The 24,520-nt window shown below is 41.0% G+C and overlaps 1 protein-coding gene across 5 annotated transcripts in view; it reads left to right on the top strand.

The window, feature by feature from the left end:
• Positions 1 to 4,443: 4,443 nt before the first annotated feature.
• The window catches only part of ITSN2 (intersectin 2), a 78,019-nt gene continuing 57,942 nt past the window's right edge, over positions 4,444 to 24,520 (top strand). For 2 of the 5 annotated variants that reach the window (XM_032184397.1, XM_032184395.1), the window contains exons 1-2: positions 4,444 to 4,523; positions 17,486 to 17,549. In XM_032184397.1, coding sequence (XP_032040288.1) covers positions 17,519 to 17,549 — 31 coding nt within the window. In that variant the 5' untranslated portion in view covers positions 4,444 to 4,523; positions 17,486 to 17,518. Of the gene's footprint in view, positions 4,524 to 17,360; positions 17,550 to 24,520 lie in introns of those variants that run through there. The other 3 variants (XM_032184399.1, XM_032184398.1, XM_032184396.1) reach the window with 2 other exon arrangements.

Below are 24,520 nucleotides of genomic sequence, written 5' to 3'. Positions count from 1 at the left end.
TACACAGAGAGCAGGGAAGAAGATGTATTACTTAATGCCACTTTGTTCATTTTAAACAACTTTAATAAGGCAATTGCTCCATTGGTAGCAAAAGAAATCATGAATAAAGTTGAATATGAATAAAGACACACAATTGGTTGTAGCAGGGAATTGAGGATAAGGTACAGATAATGATAAAAAAAGTAAAATGTTAATGTGAAAATTGAGTTGCTATTAATATTTCTAGTTTATCCATCTTTGTAATATCTTGGTAGTTTTTTTTTCCTTTTTCTTTTTTCTTTCTTTTTTTTTTTTTTTAAACCAGGTATGACAAGGACTTGCTGTATAGTAAATGATAACATAGTAATACTACAGGATGAGACATTGCTGATAGTGAATTCCACTTCTTTTTCTGCTTCTCCCACACATTTAGTTTTAATTGGTCTCTTTTGCGTAGCTGTTATGCTGAAATCCTGGCCCAATGTCTGGAACAGGTCTCTGTGCTATCGTATGTTTGGTTTCTTCTCCCTTCAGCTGTCTTTCCTATTAATCATCAGTAATTTGCTTAACCTCAATGGCTTTCTGGGACAAACAAATTTTGCCCTGCAGTTTCAAGTTGCTTTCCCACTGTCTACTCCTTGCCTGCAGAATACTAACTACCACAAGAAGGGTCTTTTATTTCACCTAGTACTTGCCATCAGCCCCCAAAACTTCATGTTGAAGCTTGAAAAAAGCATACTCTCCCTAAACACTGAGATGCCCAAAGGCAGCATCCACTACAGACCTTTTAGAAACTCCACCTTCATTTAAGAAGAGCGTCTTTCTTCTGAACCTACTTTAAGCAATAGTCAAACTCTGAATTAAAACAAATTTAATTTTAATATGCCAGAGGACAAAAGTATTCATTTTAAAGAAATAGTAATGCAGTTACTAAATTAGCACCAAATATATATATATTAACACAAAGTAGATATAATACTAGCTCTGTAAAAGTCTTCTAGGGTTTGGTAAATTGGTTCAGCTTCACTTCAAGGATGCAGTTCTTGTAGTTCACACTAAACTTTGGATGTCTACATGCTCCAATTACAGGGAAAATGATTGAGGTGCTGCTGTGTTCAAATGGGTCCTCATAGCAGCCTGTGAGTCCTGTTCCTCTCCCTGCTAACTAACTAATCTTACAGATATGTTTTGTTCTAATACCTCTGATTAGCTCTGGTTGTTTGTCATAATGCAGACAAAACATTCAGCTAGTCTAGAATAAGAATACATAAAGCTTTGATATGCTAATTCCTTACCCAAGGAATTTTACCCCAGGTTTTCTCTCTAGGGAGTCGGCTGAATTTTGCATTCTTTCTCACTCCATCCCAAGCAACAAATTGCAGGTTTTCTTGTCTTAAATTTTGTGTCATAGGAGGCAAAATCTGTAAGTACCTCAGAGTGAGCTACATTGCTGTTTTTCTATGAGAACCTCACATAACATTAATAACATAGATATGTCCTTCCCCATCTGTCATAATTACAGAATCTGGTATCACAAAGTCCTTTATACACTTCCTGCTTTGTGCACTCTGTCATCTCAAAGGTAGTTGTTGGGCACAGTGTTTGGTTGTCTTTTTTTTTATTGGGTTTTATAACTTACCTTCAGGTGGTAGTATGTCTTCAGACAGAAGTAGAAAAACAACTGGGGATTTTTTTCAATGTAGTACAAAGAGTCTCAGTACCAGGCACTGAATGATACCAGGTATCTGCTTTCATGTAGGCAGATTATCAAATTTACATACATTAAAAAAAAAAAAAAAAAAAAAAAAGAAAAGAAAACACTCATATTCAGCATATGAGTTATCTAGTGAGTTATCTAGTATGGGGAGAGAGGAATGTTTAACAATAACACAAAACATGTAATTAAGAGTTGCAAGTGTTGTTAGGGTATAAAATTCACACTTGATGTTCAAAGGTGGTAGCCAAAGCCAAGATGTTACAGCTTTTTATCTCCTTTGGGTTACATTGAGGTTTTTAGCAGAGGCAATAGTGGCACGAGAGCAGATACTGTGTCACTAAATTCATGTTCTAGCCTATCCATAGGTCTAAGTGGTTGCAGGACTGTGTATAAAATTAAAATCAACTAATACACATCAAAAATCACCCTGCTGCATGATTCATCTTCCCTTTGATCATGTGCACCAGCAGCATGCCCTACCACATACCAAGGGTGCAGCTTCCCAGCCCTCCTCCCCCAGGTCTGTGCATGACCTTTGGTCAGTGGAACAGATGTCACACATTACATGACCCCGGTAAGAAAAGAGCCATGAAGTTCCTCAAGAAGACATCTAGTTCAACATCCAAAGCTGGGTCACCTGTACTTGCATTAACTCCTCACAGATCTCTGTCTAACCTGCTCTCAGAGGCTTTTGTTGACAGATTTTCCACTGCCCTCCTCAATACTTAACTACTATAATCACTGACTTGGTCTTTTTCTTCCTATGAGAAGAAACATGTTTATCTGGTTAATTGTTATTTTAATCTTCCCTCTAATTCTTTATGAATCCAAACACTGTTATGTCCAATATAAGCATTTTTCTTAAATCTAAAGCAGGCCTTAGGTGTTGCAAACGCAACAGTGATGTTTAGAACTAGGCAATATCACTATAATATGTACTAAAGGGATTAAAGGCTGCTTTTTAAAAGATATTAAAAAGTAATTTAAATGAGAAATTGCCACATTAGAAGCGTTTAAACTCATTTGCAGAGGAATCTGTTCTTGACCCAGTGCTGTTCTATTATCTCAGTCAATTATTTGGAATTAAATGAAGTAGTGCTCATGAAATTTGCAGATCGCTTTGAAACAGCTGAAGGCCTAGATAATAGCATGGGCTGGTGACCACAGAGTGATTTAAACCATAAAGTAAGCAAGCGCCACTTGAACAACATGTGTTTTAATCCACCTACATGGCAAATATCTATGAATCAAAGACTAGGTTGCTCTCTGTGTACAGGCACAAAAATAAAAAGTATACTTTGGGTCTAAGAGTAAAGAAGGAAAACACTGTATCTTTGAAAGCATTAAATTAGAAGATGGCTGAGGAGATCATGAGGGTAAATATTTTCATGCAAGCCGCCAATGCAATGTGGCAGCTGTAACAGCAAATGCAAACATTAGATATCTAAGCTAAAATACCAAAGAATAACATGTGCTAGTGTGTGACTATGACCATTATAGGGCACAATAATGTGGCTGTTCTGGGGTCATGGTGAATTATAGAAGGTGTAACAAACTGGAAAGTCTCAAGAACCTGAAAGAATGAGTCACTGAAAGAATCTATACTCAAAGTTGATATGTAATTATCTACACAGCAAAAACATAGCAGAAAGACACTGTAATCATTCACAGACAGCAAGGTCCGCTTGCTGAAGAAGCTATAAAAGTCCTTGTAATAGTAATTCATAAAGGTCTTTGATAATTATTTGCTTAAATAGCTTTTTAGTGGAAAACTGGCTTCAGTGTTTAATGTTTAAAAATCAAGGCATTTTTCATCTCCCCTTTCTATAGAATTAACTAGTTTTTGAAAAAATAAATCCCTGAAACCTTCTGTATTTCAGCTAGCTGAGCAGTGCCTGACACTGGCTGAATGTGTCAGACACTGCTCACATGGGCAGGACTGGTGTCCCCACAGAACATGCTTCCCACTGATAAGCAGCACCAGGCACCCCAAAAGCATCCCAAGGCACCCCAAAGGTGCTGCACCACTTTTCTACAAGGGAAATTGCCATACAGCTGGGGCAGTTTCATTAGAGCAATGAAAATAGAGGCATTAGCTGTTCAGCTTCCACAAGAAAGTAATACTTGAGATAGGGGTGACAGTATTTATTATTCTGTTTTGTAAATAGCTAGAAAACTTGGGGAAGAAGTCATTTATGAGGTAGATAAGGAGTGTTTTGGGGAGCAGTTGGAACCAACAGTGAGGAAAAATCAGGAAGGATGAGGTAAGTTTTGTGAGAGTTCAGGTTGTTCTTTGCTTTTGCACAAGTTCTCTTGCAAACACTGACCCCACTTGCAGCAGGGATCCCTGCACCTGAACAGCAAAGGTTGGAGCAGGAGATGTCAGGAGCTCTGCCTTTCGCACGGCTGGACCCCTGAGGTATTTCAGCCCCAGCAGGCAGCCCCCCAGGACAAGGTGACCCTCCAGGCTGCGGCCATCTCCTCCGGGGCCCACAGCCAAGCCCTCCGGCTGTGACAACCGAACCACACACCCGGAGCTGCCTCTAACCCACGACCCGAAGGAATTACCCTCACCCAGACACCGGGGCCACCCCACAAAGCGCCCCCCAACCCTCAAGGCCAGCTCGGATCGGGCACCACCACCACAGCAGCGCCCTCAGCCCGTGCCCGCCACCCTCCTCCCCGGGCGGCCCCCGCCTCCGCCGCCATGTTGTGGGGCTGACTCCGCCGCCACGGGAGGCGGTGGCGAAGGAGGAGGAGGAGGAGAAGAAGGAGGAGGAAGGCTGGCGGGCAGCACGGAGCGAGGAGCTCACGGACAAGGCAACAGGTACCGGCGGTGGGGCCGAAACCTCGCCTCGGGGCGGCCTCGTCCCACCGGGAGCGGGGCTGAGGTGCGGGGAGCGCCTGCTGCAGGCAGCCCGTGGGGCCAGGCGTGGGAAGGAGTGCTCGGGGTTTCTGTTAGGCCGAGCTTTATTTATTTATTTATTTATTTATTTATTATTTATTTACTTTAAGGGCCTTGTTTTGGTTTGGTTTGTTTTCGTTTTGTTTATCGCTCTCCGGCCAGCGGCTGGCAGGGCCGAGGGGGCTGCCCCCTGGGGCCGGCTCCAGCTTCGGGTGGTGAAGTTTGGCCGGGGTGTGCGTGTAGTTTGTGTGTGTGTTTTTGAAGGCAGGAGTGAAAAACAAACACGGTAGGTCCTGCTGCTGCTCCCCTGTGTTTTATTAATGCCCTCCCAGGGAAGAAATAGCAGTGTCGGTGCCCCACCGGTTGGTGTCTGCACCGGGGAGCCCGCTGGCGGAGCTGGGTGATGGGGTGTGCTGAGAGTCCCTCCTGGCTTCTTGTGGTGTTGGTGAGTTTGAGGTAGTTTTTTAGGAAAATGAGGAAAACCTAGAGCTCTGGGGGGTTAAATGTTGGTGATAAAGTCGTGCTCTTCGTAAATAGATTGCTCTTCCTTGATCTGAACTGTATGCAATGGGAGGTAACAATCTGGAGAATAACAGGAGGCTGCGAGGCTTGATCCGCTTCTCCAAGCGCTGAGGTATCAAGTTGGGTTTTCGGTGCCCCGAAACACTTTGCACGGCACTTGGCGCTTTGACATCTGTCACATTACAACACTTGAAAGTAGCTTGTGCTTTAGGTAGTTCCCGTCATAGTACGCATGCTCGTAGCAGGTCTCTCAAAGGCGAGTTGAAAATTACCCATTTACAGCCCTGGAGCGAGAAGTTACAAGGTGTTGCACTTGCGTTCAGGCTGCTGTATCGCATGCGTCTCGTTTGGGAACCCAGGGTGCTTTAAACTTGTTTTGTTCGTGCTTGCCTGTGGTGGCAGCAGTTCCCAGGTCTGTCTATACACAGGAAAACACATAAGAAGCGTTCACATACGGCTTTCCTGTGGTGTGTTTATACACTGTGTTGGTGGTACATAAAATGCATTTTGCTTTGAAATTTAAAGACTTCAGCTGTGACAAGCATCTGAATCCACTGGTGTGACAGTGACATTTAGAAATAACAAACAGTAGGAACTGATTGTAGGAATAGGTAGCTGGACTTTATTCTTTTACTAAACTTCATTTTTGTTTTCATGCTTCCGCTTTACTTCCCCATTTGGTTTGTCCTTTATTATTATTATTATTTTTAATTCTAAGCTGGGGGGTTGACACCACTTCGCCTCTGGATCTTTAGGGAAATATTTACGCAGGCTGTAGGCTCTGTATGACGTTAGGAAAATTATATGCATCCCTACAAATGTGGATTTGGACTGCTCCATGCTCTCTGTTACACGGAAATTTTGGTCAGGTTAATCTCCTAAATCAGGTGCCTAAATTAGATCAAGTGAGTATGATTGATTCTGCTTTTAATTACCATCCTGAGGGAATTGCATTTATTATTTTCTTCTCTTTCTACACAAGATCTAGGGTATGAGATATGTCCCAGACTGAGTTGTTAGTTGCTACTCTAATATAAAGAGAACAGTGCTTTAGCCCTAGCAGTAACAAAAATGCTGTCTCTGGTTCATTTATGCTTATGGAGTCATCTATCACAGGTGGTATTATGTTACCAGTGCTTTATGAGCTGCTTATTCTTTTCCACCACTCTGATATTTACAAGTATTTCTGGTTTTGATCTTTAATAATGAGAAGTGAATTAATTTTGTTCCGTAGCAAAGCAGCAGCAAGCAAAAATGAAGTTACGTTCTGTAGGTGATAGTAATTTTTCACTCAGCTACTGCTAGGGGAAGTGGGATGGGATTTGAAAAGTGAAAGGTAGCTTATGTGCTTGGCTGGAGGCATTGTGAAGAAGCTTCACCCCCTTGAAAGCAGGTGTCTGGTAAGAAAAGACCTTGTGATCAGGTCCTGAAGAGGAACACATTCCTGCTCGCTGGTTCCTGTTACAAATTGACACGGATGTCTCTGGCCTGAGAGAGAACCTGCTAATTAAGTTTGTAAGTCTCTGCAATAACCTCATGAAATGCGGTTTGATCGGTACATAAAATTGAGGAAGACAGCATTTCATGACATTTTCTGTGAAAGTCCTGAGTTGTTCTTTTTGCATTTTTTTTTTTTTTTTAAATGGCTCAGACATTGGACGTGTTCATTTCTGGCCTATTTTCACTTGAAAGGAAATACCTCAAATATCTCAGTTTTTAAAATACCTCCTCACTGCTTCCCTTTGCTTTTAGTTACCTAAAACACAGGCACAGGAGGATTTAGTTTGGAAGGGGCTTCTGGACCTTAAGTGGTCCGACCCTCACTAAAAGCAGGGCTGACTTAGGTTGCTCAGAGCCACGTCTGCTCGCGTTGGGAATGCCTCCAGGGCCAGCAATCCGCAGCCTCTCCAGGCAGCCTGCTCCCATCTGGCATCCTCTGCACTTGCTGAGTGCGTGCCATCCCATTGCCCATGTTGTCAGTGATGACATTAAGCAGTGTCAGCCCCGAGGAGCATCGCTGGTGGCAGCCAGCTGGGTTTCATACTGCCCATCACAATGCTTTGAGTCTGTTTTCCACCCAGTTTACAGGCAGCCTGTTCAAACTGCGTTCCTCCAGTTTGGCTCCCAAGGGAAGGATGCTGTGGAAGACCTCTTAAAAGCTGCTGTGAAGTCCAAATAAGCAGTACCTGCTGCTCTCCCTTCGTCTCAAAACAGAAAACAGAAAGGAAAATACATTTTTTTTCCAGTAACCATCTTGTTCTTTGTACATGCCTCCCAACAGGATTTGCTCCACAGTCTTTCAAAAGACTGAAGTCAGAATTGAAGCTTTTCTATTGCCGAATTGTCCCTCTTGCTGTTCTGGAGGATGGGTGTGATATTTGCCTTCTTCCAGTCCTCAGGACCTTTCAAAAACCATCGAGAGCAGTCTCGCAATGACCTCAGCCAGTGTTCCTGGCAGCACTGCTCCCAGCTTTGTTCCGTGTTTAGCAACTGCTGTAATTTATTGTTTTCAAATTATTCTGACTTCCGAAAGCCACTTTCAGTTCATTGTAATGCCACATCTCTTGGCAAGGTGATCAGATGATGGATCATGCCATATTTTTAGTTTTGAGGGGGAAGCTTGGCATAAACACAGTCCTTTTGTGAAAACAGAGAGCAGTGGGCTGCTGAATTCGTGAATTTGTGCCATTGCTTTTAGATGGGAGCACTCATTTCACGTGGCTGAACTATGTGAGAAAGTCAGCGACCTTTCTTTATCTTTTTCCTTGTCTTAGGTGACTACTGGTGATTATAAAGATAACAAAGATAATGTAGAGTTAATTAGGGAATTCTCCTTTATGGCCTTGACTTTTTTCAAGCACTATCACTTTTCAGTAAAACACTTAAGGCCAAGTGTACTGCGGGGTTCAGAGGTTGACCCTAGGCATAGGAGAAAACTATGGCTACTGTATCCTTTCTAGCTTTAGAAACGTTTCCATCCTTTACCCTTTAAAATTGTATCTTCCTTTTGTACCCTGGTTGCTGGTAGATGGTGCAACAGATGATATGGGGGAGAAACACTCCTGTTAGAGTACAGTCAGATTTTCCAAAGTGCTAAGCAGCTGTTTGAAGTGATCTCACCATCTTCAAATGCTTATTTGCAAACATTTTAACCATGCATACCCCGGAAACCTGTTTCTGAATCCTCATCACCTGCGGGGCTTATCTCTGGTGGTAAGTTCAGTTTCCTTGGCTTGACAGACTGGTGTAAGCTGAAATCTTAAACCAGCTGTGTGTGAGCAACACCACTGGCAAAGCTTAGTTTCCTGTGGCTTTGGGTGTCTGAACCTAATGAGATGCAAGCTTTAGGAGAAGTTTTTCTCATGGTTTGTGTGCTTCAAACAGCTTTCAGCCAGATGGATTCTCTGGTGTCTAGTATTGGTACTCAAGCATACACCCACAGCAGTCTTCTTCATAAACGGGGACACTAAATTTGGCAGCATCTCCTCTGCCTGGCTGCCTATTTTCATGAATCTTGTAGGCAGTTAATATTTTTGTACCCTTCTGTCAGGTTTGGTTCGTGTTGATTGTGGGTTTCATCAAAGTACCTGTTAACCACTCAGCTCATACCCTGAGAAAGCCAGACTAAAAATGTAAGCGTGCTGCTTACTGGCATGTTGTTCCTTCTCTCATTGATTAGCCTATCGGGACATTTTTATTCTTTAAAGGTAAGCCTCTCTGCAGAAAACAGGTTAGTTGGTTTTATTTCATGAGGCATCTTTGATTCTTTTTGTATTTACAAATATCTTGCCATATTGCAAGATTACACAGGGACTGTAGCAATTTGTTTTTCTGGTGCTGTTGTGCCATTAGCACCAAATGTTCAAAAGGTGCGGATTAACTCACAAACAGAAATGAATCATTAAATGAATGTGGAGCTGATGAAGTTTCATTTTTATTCAACTTCAGGTTTAAGGCTCTTGCAGTGTAGGAATACAATCAGGCTTTCTTGGGTCCTAGAGCCGAAGCAGAAGGGTGAGTGTTGGTGTAGACAAGCCCGGTGTTGTGTAACCCTTATTCTCAGAAGCACATGAAATTCAAATGACGTAACCTGATGACAGTAGCAGCACACCACATTGGAATTACTTAATAGGGAACAATTACCTGAGAACTATTTATAATTTTTTTTTTTGTAGTTACAGCCAGTTGAAAAAAACATTGTTAGTTCAGGTAAGTCACTGCTGCTTTGCAGTACCAAGAGCAGCAGATCTGACTTGGAACGTGCTGGTGGTGTTGCTTCGGCTTTAGAAGTAGCAGATGATAGCTCTGAGTTGACTCTTTGGGTGAAAATTTTCGGTGCTGATGCAAGTGGAGCTTCTGAAGTGCAGTGGCATCAGTCATGGGGCGATATCTGTAAGTGATTCAACAGCGAGCATTAAGTAATGCTTGGGAAGAACAGGAAATGGGAGTTATTCTTCTTTGTTTCTAAAAATATGACAGCTGCAATGCAAAGAAATGACATTATGGCCTTATTAATACATGCAGCAAGAATGTTGGTTTCCAATGAAATTACTTATAGTCTTCTCTTTCAGAGGTCAAGAATTTTACCAATACTCCTTTTTTTTTTTTTTCACCACACTCTTAGTGGCCTCATATTATTATGAACTTATTAATGCAGAACAACTGTCTTTCGAACTGTTCTATACTTTAGCTCCTGGGGACTTCACACGACACTGAGATCTATGTCTAACTCCCGTGATAACGACTCCGTAAGTTCATGAAATTCGGTTGTAATGTAAAAATGTCACTGGTGTGCAGTAGAGCTCAGTGTTAAAGATTAAGTGACCGAATTTCAGTTGAATGTCCGCTCTTTTTTTGTCTTTTATGATCTAAAAAGATGTTTTTCTTTAGCTAGCAAAGCCAGACTTCCTCTGAATAACACTGGGGATCCTGTGAACTAATTGTTACTTTTAAACTAATAATCCTACAACCATAATACTGTAGGTTAGGTATCTGGTGCTTCCAAATGTGCCAGCCTCGTATTTTTTAAGAAGGAATGTGCTTTTACCCTTCTGTTGCCCATTTGAAATAATGACATAGAGTTGTTTTTTCTTGCTTTGACTACATAAATGCTGATCTTTTGCTTTTTTTCACCCATGTGGCTTACCCCTTTCATCAAAGATAAACTACGTTTCACCACTTTACAGACCTCTTTTGGTCTGTCTCCTCTCTGCCTTCCATTTCACTTGGTTTGGAGGAGCAAAGCCTGTGATGGGTTGTATACCTGCCCAACGTGAAAGCAAATTCTGAAAACGTAAAGCTAAGTCTGGCTGATTAGTTTGCCTCCTTTACTTTTACAAACAGTGAAAGATTGCTCTCTGCTGAGCATAAGTGATTGCCCTTATTCTGTACCTTTTCTTTTATGCTTACCTTTAGCAGCCCCTGAATGTTTTGTGTATATTCTGAACTGTTACCAGGGTCTGAACCCCAAGCAAAAGGTTAAGTAGCAGCTCTTGTATCCAAAGCTGTAGATAATGTAAGAATTCTCTTTCTACTTTTGCTTTGTTAGGAGGCAGATGTCACTTGTGCTTCTGATGGAAGGGTAGGAGGGGACTCAAAGTTTACTTTGAGAAAGAGTGCATGACGAGATTTCAAAGAGATAAGCTCTTAAATAACCTGCCCTGAATGTTGCTCAACATGGTAGAAATGAGAAATAACAAAGAGAAAATACACCAAAGATCTGTGTTTTGCCTAAGTCCACACTGACACAAGTAAGAATTGCAATAAACTGAGAACTGCATTTTTTGAGGTGTGTGCACCCCACAGAATGGCATCGTAGGGCTCTTGTGCAATGGTTGCAAAGTATTAGAGGAGAAAATTGTGTGTCTCAAAACAGGATCTAGAAAAAGCAGCATACGGAGTGCACAGTCATGCAAATTAGGAAGTAGGAAGCAAAGAAGGCAAGAGAGTATTTTAAGTTACCACCCATTCAGGAGCAGTTGTGTCTCACTCAGCTACCCGGGAAGGTTACGATATACAGCCTGGAATTCCTTCTCAGAGGTAGAAGCTCTTGTTGTTTCATCTTGGAAATAATTTACCCTCTGTCTTTTTTTGTTGTTGTTCTTGCTTCTTTTTATTTTATTTTTTCTTCTTTTTAAACGAAGCAAGTGGAAGTGTTGATGTCTTTCCCTGTCTGGAATGAGGTTAGTGAACGCATTTTTTCGGGGTGTGGCAGAGCTGGGTTGGATTCCCATCCTTTCCTGAGGAAGTTCACACACACATCTCCTAGGAGAGAGCCCTGGGATTTCAAGAGTGAACTTTCCAAGGTGGGATTCCCATTCCCTCCTTCAAAATTTCTTCTTTGCGAGGAAGAATCAAAGCTGTGGTGGCAGGGACAGACAGGGACCTGTGTCGTTCCAGCTTGATGATGGAGATTTTCACATAGCAGGGTGAAGTCCTGAGTTTACACTGCTATTCCAAACACTGTGTGCAGGTTTCCTTAAATGGCTGTGCAATAAAATGTGGGAGTGCCTCCTCCTGAGAGGAAGGAAAGATGGATTTAGGTCTCCAGAGATAGAGAATTGAAATGTGTCTTAGTATTTTCAGTGGGTACTGTCAAATTGAGCAGCTGTCTGTAAAAAACAAATAGTGAAGGAGTAAATTCATCAATATTGACTACACAATTATTGTTTTTTGTTTGTTTGTTTGTTTAACGGAAGCAGTGATTATTTTATTTTGCAGGGCATCCATTTTGCATGGTCAGTATATTCAGAAACACAGTGAGTCGGACAAGGTGGGCAGGAGGCTGTACCTGTGAATTCCAATGCGATTTAAACCTCTTTTGAGCTAGCAAAGTGAGCAACCCAAGTGGTAGTTGGAAACTAAATGAGGTGGGAGCGGAGGTTTTTATGCTTGTAGGTTGACGTACACCAGCCAAACACAAACCAAATTCCTTAAAATGAAGTCAAATGAATCTTACTGGTTTATGTGCTGTTCTTTTGTTGGGAGAGTTTTTTCTGTTAACTTCTCTGGTGTTTTGGCTAACACCTGAGTCAGATTGACTTCAGCAGAATAAAGACTAAAACCTGGTTCATCTGTGACAGGTACAATGTAGCAACTCCTTAAAGCAGAGATGCCCAAACTGGTACCTGGACCACTTTAAATGCATTATTGAGGTGGTTCTGGATTACTTCTGTACCAGTTCTAAACTGAACTATGGGATAAAGTCCTAAAGAGGACAGTTGCTCTGGTATTTTATGCTTGTTGACTTAGCAGTCACCTGCATGGAGGTGTTTTTATTTGGAAGAAGACTTCTATCCCTTGATGGTTGGCACTGATCAGGCTGACTTGCTTTTACTGCGTGACATCAGCAATTTTTCTCTGCTGCCACAGCAGCCACCAAAAGAGCTGGAATAGGATTTTCTTTCTTGGCATTACGTGTCCAGCACCTGTAGGCAGCACATTGCATAGGCAGGATGGGTGTGCAAGAGGAAGGAACAGGGGTCTGGTTGGCAAGGGGCAGGAAGGGGTAGGTTGGAGCATGAATTTTGGATCCCCTTGGGAGAGGAATGTAGTTAGGAGAGTGGAGAATAAAGGTGTAAACTTATCTTTACTCCTGAACGTTGTCGGTCTGGTGCAGAGTCGTGGTACCTGGAGCAGTTGCTGCTAGCATTTTCCCTAACTGCTCCTGCTGGTAGTGTCAAACAGTGAAGTGTGGGAATGTCTTCTGTTAAAACTAATTTAATTTTTGTCCTGGTCAATAGCTAGCAGCACTTCTGATTTTTGTTGTTCTTAATGCTCTTAAAGATCCAGTTAGATCGCTGCAGTTACCTAAAATCAAATCCAGTCGTGAGTCTTTGCAATCTCACTTAAAGGCAGAATAGGAAGGATAACATAGCTGGGATGGCGCTTCCTAGGGGAACAGAATTAACTAGCAGTGTCTCTGACTCAAGTCTGTAGGGTTGCTACTTCTAAAACCTTCCTTTCAAAGCATCTTGTGATTTCCAAATATGCTTAATTCATGAAAGGCCTCACCTGAATAACAAATGTGCTCTGCTGTGAGCCTCCTGCTGCAGGGAGTGCATAAACCAGAAAGTGCAAAACAGTGGGGATGGAAAATTATACATAATTAGCTCAGTAGCAAATAACTGTAATTATGCTTTTTACAGCAAATACTCGTCGGAAGCAATATTTTTTGTGTTCTGTTGTAATCGCTGTTTGGAGGCAAGTCGCTGTATGGCAGTGAGCAAAGAAGGGGCCTCGTCACTTAGGGTTAAGTAAAGTATTTAATGCTCCACTGTTTTTGTTTTCGTCTTGAAATGTCAAAATGTTAACTAAGGCTTGCAGTGCACTTACTCACTGTAGCAGAGGGGAGCAGGAAGAGCTAGTGATCTGCTGGCTTCAAAGATCCACTTACTCTGTGTTACTGATGCGGATGGGCATTGCGAAGCTGAATGCAGTCTGTGCTCAAAGGGCCAGGTCAGTGTGTCCAACTCCATGAAGAAAATCGATCCTTGGCCTGCCAAGATGTTGTGTTTTTATTTTATATATTTAAAATCAGTAGACTTTTCTACACAAATGTCTTGAGCAAAGAAAGATGCTGGGCTGTGCTGGTTTATAATGCCTTACTGACACTTAACAAGGCAGAGAACCACATGGGTATCGCGTTATCGCTGTCTGCTTTGCCAATACCAGCAGTTCTTGTATCACCCAGTTCTACAGGTGTTGTGAAGGGGGAATCAGCCAACTGCTGTTGTGGTGCCTGTCCTTGCTAGTGGGCTCTTACAGCAGAAATCCTCAGCGTGACTCCTTGCAGTCTGTGAGGGAGGCGGAAGAGTAGGAGTGAGTCCAGCCGTGCAGCTCCTACAGCGCTTGCTCGCTTCCAGTCACAAGTGGTGCGCCAGAACCTGATGCACCAGACCTTCGTTCCTCCTGAAACTATGTGGCTGTGGTTTCCCTGCGAAATACTTTGGGGGGGAAAAAAGAAAAAAGAAAAAAAGGCTTAGGTATAAATATTAACAAAGGCTGTGGTAAGGCTGTTCTTCATAAAATGGCAAACAAAAAATAAGCCTACAATGGAAAAGAGAGTAGTGTTTTTTTCCTTTTTTTTTTTTTTTTTTTCCTTTTTCCTGCGTTCTGCCCAGCTCTAATGCTTTCTTAATACTTCAGCACAGTCTCAAGTTCCCCCCTCCTTCTTGCGGTCTCTTTATTTCTCAGCTTGTCTCAGTTCTAATCAATACTGAGAGCAGAAGTTGCAGTTCGGCACATCTGACACAGTTAGTGCTTTAAGCATTAGGAGCCGTCAGATCACTTGTTTACAAGAACTTGTGGTCCTGCTATTTATACACAACATCCCAGTTTTCCTGTTTTCGCCCTAAATGGCAGCAGGACTCACTGTAGCCTACACTGTTCAGTGGGACACTTGATACACTTCTGTTCCAGGGTGGATTTCGTGCTGTTCCTGACATGGCTTCTTATGGCATTTCTATATGTCATTAGATTTCCCTGTAGTGTTATAAGGTTATTTGGAAATGTAGAGCTTTTGCTGCCATTAATGATTAAAAGTTAACAGAGCTGTCTTAAAATGAGTAAGTTTTGCCTAAAGTAACGTTTTCCTGAGATTTCTCCCTGTAAATAAACAGTGCACACCTGTGTCCTAAAGGTGCAAGATACTTTTACGGGTGGTAAGAGCAATTTGATTCGGAATGTGTGGAAAGTGAACTCCTTTTAACTTTGATACATGCATCATACCTGAGCCTTCGGGGCACGCCGTGGAAACTCAGCAGGCAGAATGCTTGTTGAAGGGAAGCAAATCCTTTGAAAAGGATTGTTTCTGTGAAAAAACATGTGAGCTTGGAGTTTACTGGGCTGTTTCCCCCTTCCCTCCTTCCCTAAAAACAGTTAATGGGGAGAAATTATGTTGCAGAGATGCTTTTATTTTCTCTTTTTTAGCTTCAGTACAACTTCTGAATCAGTCCTCAGTGAAGTCCTCGGTTTGGTGTAACCCTGGTGTCAGAAGGGAAGGGAATTTGACAATGATGTTTAACTTTGTTATTGTAAGTTGTAAATAGTTTTTAAAATATGTATTTTGAGATTGAGAGTGTTTAAGAGTGAATCAGTGCGTTATCAGACGTTGTGCATTGTACCTTGTAATTACTAATTTAAAAACTCAAGAAGTGGCCAGCAAAAAAATAAAGTATGTTGGAGGAATTATCAGTCTCAATGGCCGAAGGCCACACATCTGTAAGTCTGCAGCAAGGCATGGACGGGTGGAGGTTTCTGTCGGCATGGAGCTCTGCTGCTCTTTGCTCTGGGGATGCTGGGGATGTTCTTCAGCATCCTGCTTCTCTCTCCTGGCTTCGCCTTCTCTTTTAGCATTCCTTGACAGAACAGCTTTTGCAGAGAAATGTGCTTTAGAAATGTTTAATAACATCGAAGGCATTTGTCGGGAAAGCTATTTATAGACTTCAAGCGCCTCTTGCTAGGTTGCTGGTAGGGCCTAGGAAGGGATGCTGGAAGCAACCTAAAAATATCCAAATTCATTTTAGAATTCCTCTCGGAATAGATCCATGCCTCCTTTTTGCATCTTTCTGCAGCTGATGTCAAATGACACCCTGGGAGATTATTTGGACTCATCAGTTGTTTCCATTTGTGTGTGTGTGTTCTGTATATGCAGAATATGTTTATATATATTTTATTTATACGAATGTATAACGTACGTGTCTGTGTATACATAAAAAAAAAAAAAAAAATGCCCAGGAGTGTCAGGTGTCTTACTGATACTGCTCAGAAATGTGTTCATTTAAAAAATATATATTATATACTTTTTCTGTATTGGACAGTTATGTATAGCACCACAGAGCAAGGCAACTGCAGATAAAATACATCTCTTCACTCATTTTGGGGGAGAACCAAGTGCACGTGTGGCTGTGATGTTTACAGGTGATCCAATGAGAATGAATGACTTATATCCTATTACAGTTTCCTGATGTTAGATGTTGCTTATAGGATGTATAAATTTGTAAATATTTATTAAAATGAAATTATAAATAGTGTATAAACATACAGAGAGAGGGTTGCTGACACTTGACCCCAGGTATCTTAATTTCTTTATTTATTCATTATTTTTATTTCAGAAATGCACAATGCTCCCCTGTCCACAAGTAAAACTGGAGTGCTTTCCAGTTGTGGGGTTTTCACGACACGATGCACAGGAGTTTCCTTGGGGGTGGGTGAGCATGAGGTCATGATTTTTCTGTACTTAAAGTCCATGGTTGTGCTGAGAAGGTGCAGGGTTTTTTTTGGTGTGGGAGGAAACAGATTGGTGTCTGAAGAGGGGGTGACAGAGGGGTCTGCGATGTGATGCACTTGCTGGAGTGGGGCAACAGTGATCAGCTGCAGAACTTCATTTCTCTAGCTTCATCCTGAACAATAGTTTCTCCATGTAGTGTGCTGGATGATGATGTGTAAGCTTTAGTGTTTGACTAAAATTCTCTCACTCAAAGCAAGAGCTCTCTGTACTGTCTTAATCTGATGTATGTAAAGCAATGCTTGTGCTTATCCCTCAGATAAGTTGTAAGTATTAGTTTATAGTTTGCAATGCCAAAAAAATAATAACCCCTATAGGTACTCTTGCCATTATACATACTGGATAAACAAGACAAGTTGTAGTGCTCTGACATTTCTTGTTAGCATTTTAATGAGACCAACCCCCTTAAATGCTGCTGTTGAGTCTTCCTTCAGTAGCCCAAGAAAAGAAATAATTTCATGGTGTTGGTTATGGAAAACTGACTGCAAGATTTATTAGAACGAGTCCTTTTTTTTTTTTCTCCTCCCAGAATACATCATATAAGAACGTTTTTTTGTAAATTGCGTTGGAGTAGCTGAGTGTGCGAATTTGAATAGAGATTGTTCTTCCAATTTTCTCAACAGAAGCGTTCTCTTACGGAGCTGCACCCTGAACTTTTTAACGATATACATAAATATTTACCAGGGAGCACTGGAAAAGATGTGTGAGGACACGGAGTCTGTCTCCTCACCAGGGGAGGATTGTTCCCCACGCCATATGTCCTGACATGTTGTCAACTGTTTGTGTACGTTATGCAGGAGCTGCTGAACAGTTGGTACTGTTTTCCTTTAAGAATGTGCCACTAGGTTCAAGACTGCACTGCACACCCTATAAAAATAAATAAATAAATAAATAAAAATCCCCCGCCCCCTCCCAAATGTAAATTCAGCTTGTTCAGCAGCGCTCTGAAGCCCTGCATTGTTTGCTATCGGAAGTGGGAGCTGAAGGGGACAGACATTCCCCCTGCTCAGCGGGAGCGCGCAGCGACGTTTTGCCCTTGTTGCATTATTAATGGCACAATGTTTTTATGTTGCAGATGGCTAAGAGCTAGCGGGGCAGATTCAAGACCATGATGGCTCAGTTTCCCACAGCCATGAATGGTGAGTAGCTGGGTTTGGTTTGTCTAGGTCGGGGTGTGGATGTTTGTCTTTATTTTTCATTTAAATGCTGATACTGAAAATAGCTGATTTTAGTACCTGCAGCAGCAATACGGTCAGTCTGCTGCAATTTGCTTCCTGTAGCCCAACTCTGAGTGTAAGACTGGGAGAAAATGAGTACGAGCATTGTTGTGGCATAATTTAGATACAGATATGCCCGGAGCATCTAGAAATCTCAGATTATTTAAAGGGTTGAGGAATGTGTGACTTGTATTATGAATAATGGTTGACTTCAAGTGGGGAATATGCAAAGTAATAGTTGATTAAACTTGCATACCTTTTGTGTTACGTAAATCAGCACAGAATCTGTTTCATTGCAATATATTATGCTATTTACTTTAAGCCAAATATATTTGAACTTATTAAATGATGTACTACTATTTACTAAAATAAGCAGACTTTCTTTAAAAAGAAAAATTAAGATTTTTCCTCTTGATTCTGCATCCCAGGCAATACAGAAACTTTTGTATTTGTTTCTTGGTGATTTTCTTTGAAAGACGTATGAAAGATGAAGTTTGAAAACTGTGTGTGTTCATGTGTATATGTATATAACGGAGCTTGTTATTATGAAAGCAAGCTTATTTGTGAAGTCACAAGTTGAAAATATCTGCTAAGAAATTTAATGGTTATGTGGTGCTGTCTACAGAGCTGGCCAAAATGAAAAGACAAATATAGCAACAATGCTTTGCACTTCAGGTATTCCAAATACTGAGTGGAATTTAAAAAATAATTAAATGAGATAAGAAATACTTTTCTTTTTTTTTTTTTTTTTTTATCTGTGAAGGTTACTGCAGGACTGAGAGGTCTTTATTTAACAAATTGAGTCATTGCTGCTAAAATGAGTTAGGTAAATAAGGTAAAGTGTTTTTTAGCAAATGAAGTGTGTTCAGATTTCAAATTTAAACTCTTACACATTTCACATGTGCATAAAACATCTTGTGAAACAATTTGTGTGATCAACACCTTTTTTATGCAGTCAGCTGCAGTTTGATCTGGACTTTGTTTCACAGACTTAATAAAAGGAGAAGTAAAAGGGGTTGATGTATCACATACAATAGTGAAAGTATCAGATTTACTTCCACTTGGGCATAATGAAAAAACATTTTTTAATTGTCACATACTCATACTCTTTGGTCCCCAATTTAAAACAAGCAAACGAACAAAAACCACTGTTCAGGGAGGTTACAGCTTTATGTTCTTGGCTGCCTTTGTGGTTGATCTATGCATAAAGTATTTTCTGTCTTTTTGGCTTGGCTCTTTACTCCTTGATGCTGCTGGAGGACAGCAGTGAGCAGGTACATGACTCAAACTCAGAAATCTGTTAGTTTGGGAGACTGGCCCTGGATCTGGAATCCCTTGACAGTACTCTCCATCGGCCTAAAAGGGAACTGTGCCAAAAGATGCAGATTTATTCTGTCAGTAACAGAATTTTTCTATGTTTAGTGAGAGAATGTAAGTAAGAGCAATACCAAGCAACAGTTAAATTGTTCCCCCTCACATAAATTTAAATGATTGCATGTAGTTTTGCAGTCATTTGTCATCAGAATTTGATTAAATTTGAAACAAGTCATGTGGGTTAAAAAGAGTAGTTTCAGTGTTATTTCTGAATAAATACTGAGAACTCTGCAACTGAAATCATTCTTCCCTAATCCACATTCCTCTTTTCTGCTACTTCCTACTAGTGTTTTCATTCAGAGTAGATCACCTACGTTTACCACTCACTGCTTCAGTGGAAACCTCTAATTATGGTAGTAGACCTAGGTAGTGAGTGACTTCAAGCACTGGATGAAGAACGAGGTTATGCATGTGGCAAGTAAAGTGCTGCAGCCCAAGTGGAGGGCACTGGCTGCCTGCCACACCTTGGTATTAGCAGGGCATTGACCCTTTTGTTTTGTACTCTACCAGGGGGAAATGGTTTTCTTCTGGGAAGGAACCCCTGTCCTCAGCAAGATACAATATACCTAGCTTTTAGATCATCGGTTACATAAGATGTGAAGTAGTTTCTGTTTCAGGATTATTTTTGGCATTCAATGTTAAAATTAAGTGGATATCGTGGAGCAGGCGTGTGCATGAGCGAGTGGTTACAAGGTACAGGATTACACCGAGTTGGAGAAGTGCAGGGTTCAAATGACGAAGCAAGATGCTCAGATCAGCTCAAACAACTACAAGCAGAAGATGCTACAACTCCTTGTCTCCCAGTCTGAGCAGAGAAAGGGAAGTCTGCAGGATCTCGTGAAGGTTGACTTAGCTGTGTGCTGGAGTTCCAGTCCAGAGGCTCACCTTGAGCTGTTATTCAGAATCCACCAACACCAGAACAGGTTTGCAAGACTCTCCAGCCTCAGCATGTGGCTGACGGCCAAAGTGCGTGTTAGGCTGGGAACTGGCATATTCTTTTTTAATTATGTGGCCACATGTAAACTTCAGCTTATCAAGACATTGTATGCTCCTGGGACACACACTCTTGTTAAACCACTTACCTTACCTCTCTAAAGACATGAAAGTATGCAGTAAACATCGACAAACAAGTTGCCTTTGACCTTCCATTTCTGTCCAAGGTGACCTTTGTGGATGTCTTGCTAGCAGGCTGGAATTTCAGAGGAGAAGCAGGATGTGAAGAGTGTGTGTTGATTTTATACGGAACTCAGGGTGGGCCCAGCAGTTCCCAGAAATTTATCTCATGAAGAATGTAAAGGTTGTGATGACATTTTATGTGAACAGGCAAGGCTGAGTAATGCCTTTCTTCTTGTGTGGAAAGGCTGCCGATTACAAAGCATATATATAACACCAGATGGATCACAGACATTTGAGTATATCTCTGTGAAGTCCAAGTCTATCACATAGCTACTCCAGGCATATCTATCTCCCCAGTTTGCAAATTAGTATTCCCTACTCAGCATCTTGATTTATCCTGTAACTGTCTGAATATTGATCATCATCTCTAGGGAAAATGATAAATCCAGATTCCTGTGGCTTATTCTCCTTACATGCAGTTATTTTTCCCTCTAGACAAAGCTTTTCTAACATTTCATCCCAAGTCTTGTAAAAGTGGCATTTAGTTAAATTAAATCATGAGTACCTTCAAATGAGTACCTTTTAAAGAAGTTAATACATTCATAACAAACAAAAGTTAAAAGGATAGAGGCTGTAATAGAATTTCCACTTAATTTAACTCTGTGATTGCTGTATTAATCACAAAGCAGGAAAAGGTGGTCTTCACTGCCATGGGATGCCTTCTGCTACAGCCTGAGAGCAGTTGCAAGATGTTACTCTTCTCCTAACTCTCTTTAGGCTAGAATTTCTCAGGGTTTAATATCCACGCCGATGCTGAATTTTGGTTTGGGGAAAATTTAATCTCCACAGTCCAGCTGGAACAAGGAAGGCAGTATTTGCCGATCAGTATCTATCACAATTTCCTTAAGTACCATTGGAATTTTTGGGCTGTGCTTTTTTTGTTTATGTTTTTATTTGTCCTTCCTCTTCCCTCCTACCACCTGTTTCCTTTGATATAATTTATTGTGGTCCAGCAGGAAAATTCCTCTGGTAAGCTGAGGTGCAAAAAGGACTGCTCAGAACTCTCATTTCACCTTCTTTGCAAACTTTGTAAGTCAAGCTGGATTTTATGCTGCTGGAAATACAATTCACAGCAGATTGTCCTGGTTCCACCGATACATTCTATGGAATTCTATTTCCCTGGTCATCACAGCTCAATTTAAACCTTCATGAATGCAACATGACTTTTAACCCAAGTCTACAGAAGCTGTAGACTTGGATATCAGCAAGAGTAGGTAAAGACAATGAACTGAATTAGAGCTTGCAAAGAAAATGTCAGAATTTGTTCTCCTACATCAAAGAAGGGAAATAAATTAAAAGATAAAGACAAAAAATTTTCCATGGCCTCACTTATAAACTATTCCTTCCTCTCAGTTCTCAGTGAGGACACTGGTGTCAGCTGATACAGAGTAAAATTTGCATGCTCAAATCAGAATGACATATATCTTCCACCTTTAGACTCTAAAAAAAAAAATAAAAAAAAAAAAATAGATTTCCAATTCTATGTGCCATATCACGTTTTCTTTAGTCCTAAAAAGTCAGAAATAGTGATACACGATTGCAGAGTAGCAATTGTCCTGTTCATATTTAATTATGAGGATAACATGATTCACATGGAAGATGTAAGAGGAAATTTTGGAAGGAGAAAATAATAAGATGTGGACGTTAAATGCAATAAGTGAAACTAGGTTTTAATGAAGGTTGCACCTTACACTTTCTTCAATAATTGAATTTTGTAGATGGAGTGTAACAAATCTCGTATTTGGACTTTATTAGAGAAAGAACTGCTAAAAGGGAGAGAAAATTGAAGTATTAGACTAGGAGGTCAGAACAGTGAAATTCTCCATGGATTTGTATCTTGGAACCAGACTTTGCTGTTTATTATTTATGGAAGCATCCATTAGTTAAAAGCAAGCGTAGGCTGGTTAAATTTGTTGATGATACAAACTTAGGAGTCATTTTCCAGAGAGACTTATACAGGATCCACTGCATATCATTGGTTCAATTTCATCATGTTTCTATTATGCTGTCCTCAAATAGCTTTTTAGTCATCCCATGATAGGCTAGAAGAATTTCTGCTGGATGCTCGCAGCTCAGGATTTGGCTATGACTAAGGAGAAAGGCAACAGGATGTATTAGATGATCACGTAATAATTACGTGATTTGAGGGAAAGGAAATGCATCCTGAAATGTGATGGGTGAAATTAGAAATCCTGTGTGCTCTTGCATAAGGCTGGAGAGAGACATCTTCGGGGATACCAGGCAGAGCTTGGACTAAATGCTTAAGGAAGGACAAAACAAAAATAAATTAATAGGTGCAGTTAGGCCTCAGCGTCATCCAAGCGAAATGAATTAAGTATTGAGAAAGACTAAAGAGATTGCCTTGGTTAACCTACCAAAATAAAAGCTTACTGCTTTTTAAAAATTGTATTTACTTTACTGTAAATAAATTTGATCTTTATTTTACTTGTTAGGAAGGTAAATATTAAGGAAGGAAAATATTTTTCTTTCAGTATAGTGATAGCACAAGGTTAAATGGAGATGAATCGGCTGCTCGTGTGTTGGTGTGGAAATCACAGAATCACTTAGGCTGGAAAAGACCTCCAAGATCATCATCCCAGCCATTAACCTATGACCTAGCACTGCCAAGCCTCCCACTAAACCCTGTCCATAAGCACCACATCTACACGGCCTTCGAATACCTCCAGGGATGCTGACTCAACCGCTTCTCTGGGCAGCCTCTTCCGATGCCTCACAAGCCTTTCAGTGAAGAAATGTTTCCTAATATCCAACCTAAACCTCTCCTGGCACAACTTGAGGCCATTCCCTCTAGTCCTATCACTGGTTACCTGTGAGAAGAGGCCGACCCCCAGCTCCCCACCCCTTCCTTTTGGGCAGTTGCAGAGAGCAATGAGGTCTGCCCTGAGCCTCCTCTTCTTCAGGCTAAGTAACCCCGGTTCCCTCGTAAGACTTGTTCTGTAGACCAAAAAAGAATTGCCCTCTTCCCCCATTTCCTCCTCTGGAAGTATCTAGTGGCTGAGATGTCACCTTGCACACCTTACATGTGCCAAAGCTCCACCAGCCTCAGCCACACTCAGTCGACTGTGATGGCCGTGGGTGACAAAGGGACCTCGCAGCCCTCAGCGCCAGCCCCTGAGCTCAACATGGCCGCCCAAACCCCGTCTGCCATGACCGACATCAGTCAAATTGGGACATTTCTGGCAGCAAGGACTAAAAACCTCCTAAACAAACCAACAAAAGAAACCTAAATGTTAATTAATAACCTAGCAAAGGTTTTAGATCTTCATCCCCTGAGTTAATTTAAGCTTGTAACTGCCCTGTCTTGCTTTTAGTATTGTGTTAGGTTTTATAAGGTAAGATTGCAGTAAGTGGGGAACTGAAGGTATTCTTTAATCTGTAATAATGCTGTATTGCAAGCTGCTTTATTAATCTGGGGTATCAGTGAAATTTCCACATGATTTTGTTGTTCTTCAAAGCATGTGGAAAAACAAATCTGCAAACACAGGAAGATCTACAAGTACTTCCCCGAAAGGAAGCCAGAGCCTGAAGGTTTCACTGACGGAACTCAGAAACAAATCTACCACATGGCAGAGCTTCAAAGGGCTTTAACTGTTAAAAATTTAGTTTTCTCGAAAACTACATCTGCTTCATATAGTTAGTGCAACTTATCTTTTTTTGGCGTCAGGTGAAATGCTTCTTTTTTAGCAGCTACTAACTACCATGTCTTCTGTGGTCATTATGGCCCATCCAAGTGGAACAGGCCATAGATAAGACTAATTGGTATTGGCAGAATGAGTTCAGGTTTAGCCTGCTAATTATAATGTCAAGAATAAACCATTTTTAGGCATTGTTCATTTTCTATTAAATGTATTTATACAGTGCTGTGTCACTTTAATTAGGAATCTTGTAGGTTCAGGCTATGCTAGATCAGTTGTTGAAGACATCTGCTGCTTTTCTTAGAATTGGACAATGACCTTAAGTTATAACTGAGATAGATTTCCAGTGTTTTACCCCTTCTATCCTTAAAAAATAAAAATAAAAAAAAGGAAAGAAAAAAAGGTTCAATTGACTAGTTTCTTATCATTACAAAATAAGATTATTGAGTTTAAAGCAGGCAGAATTTTTTTTTTTTTTTTGGTGGTGGTTGTGTGTTTTTTTTTGTTTTTGTTGTTTGTTTCTACCTAATGACCAGCATAGTTTGGAACTCATTGTATGAAGGTGCCTTGGAACCCAGAGCTCCAAATACTTGGAACCAAAGCTTGTGGAGGAAAGATCTATGCCTTGGCTACTTGGCTGTTAAATGCAATTCTTCTGATGCCTCTTTTGGCTCAAGAAATCTCCCA

Source organism: Aythya fuligula, chromosome 3 (genome assembly GCF_009819795.1).
Source record: "Aythya fuligula isolate bAytFul2 chromosome 3, bAytFul2.pri, whole genome shotgun sequence".
NCBI classification, from domain to species: domain Eukaryota; kingdom Metazoa; phylum Chordata; class Aves; order Anseriformes; family Anatidae; genus Aythya; species Aythya fuligula.
Note: the sequence above shows the minus strand (reverse complement) of the source record. Positions and strands in the feature narration are given on the sequence as shown.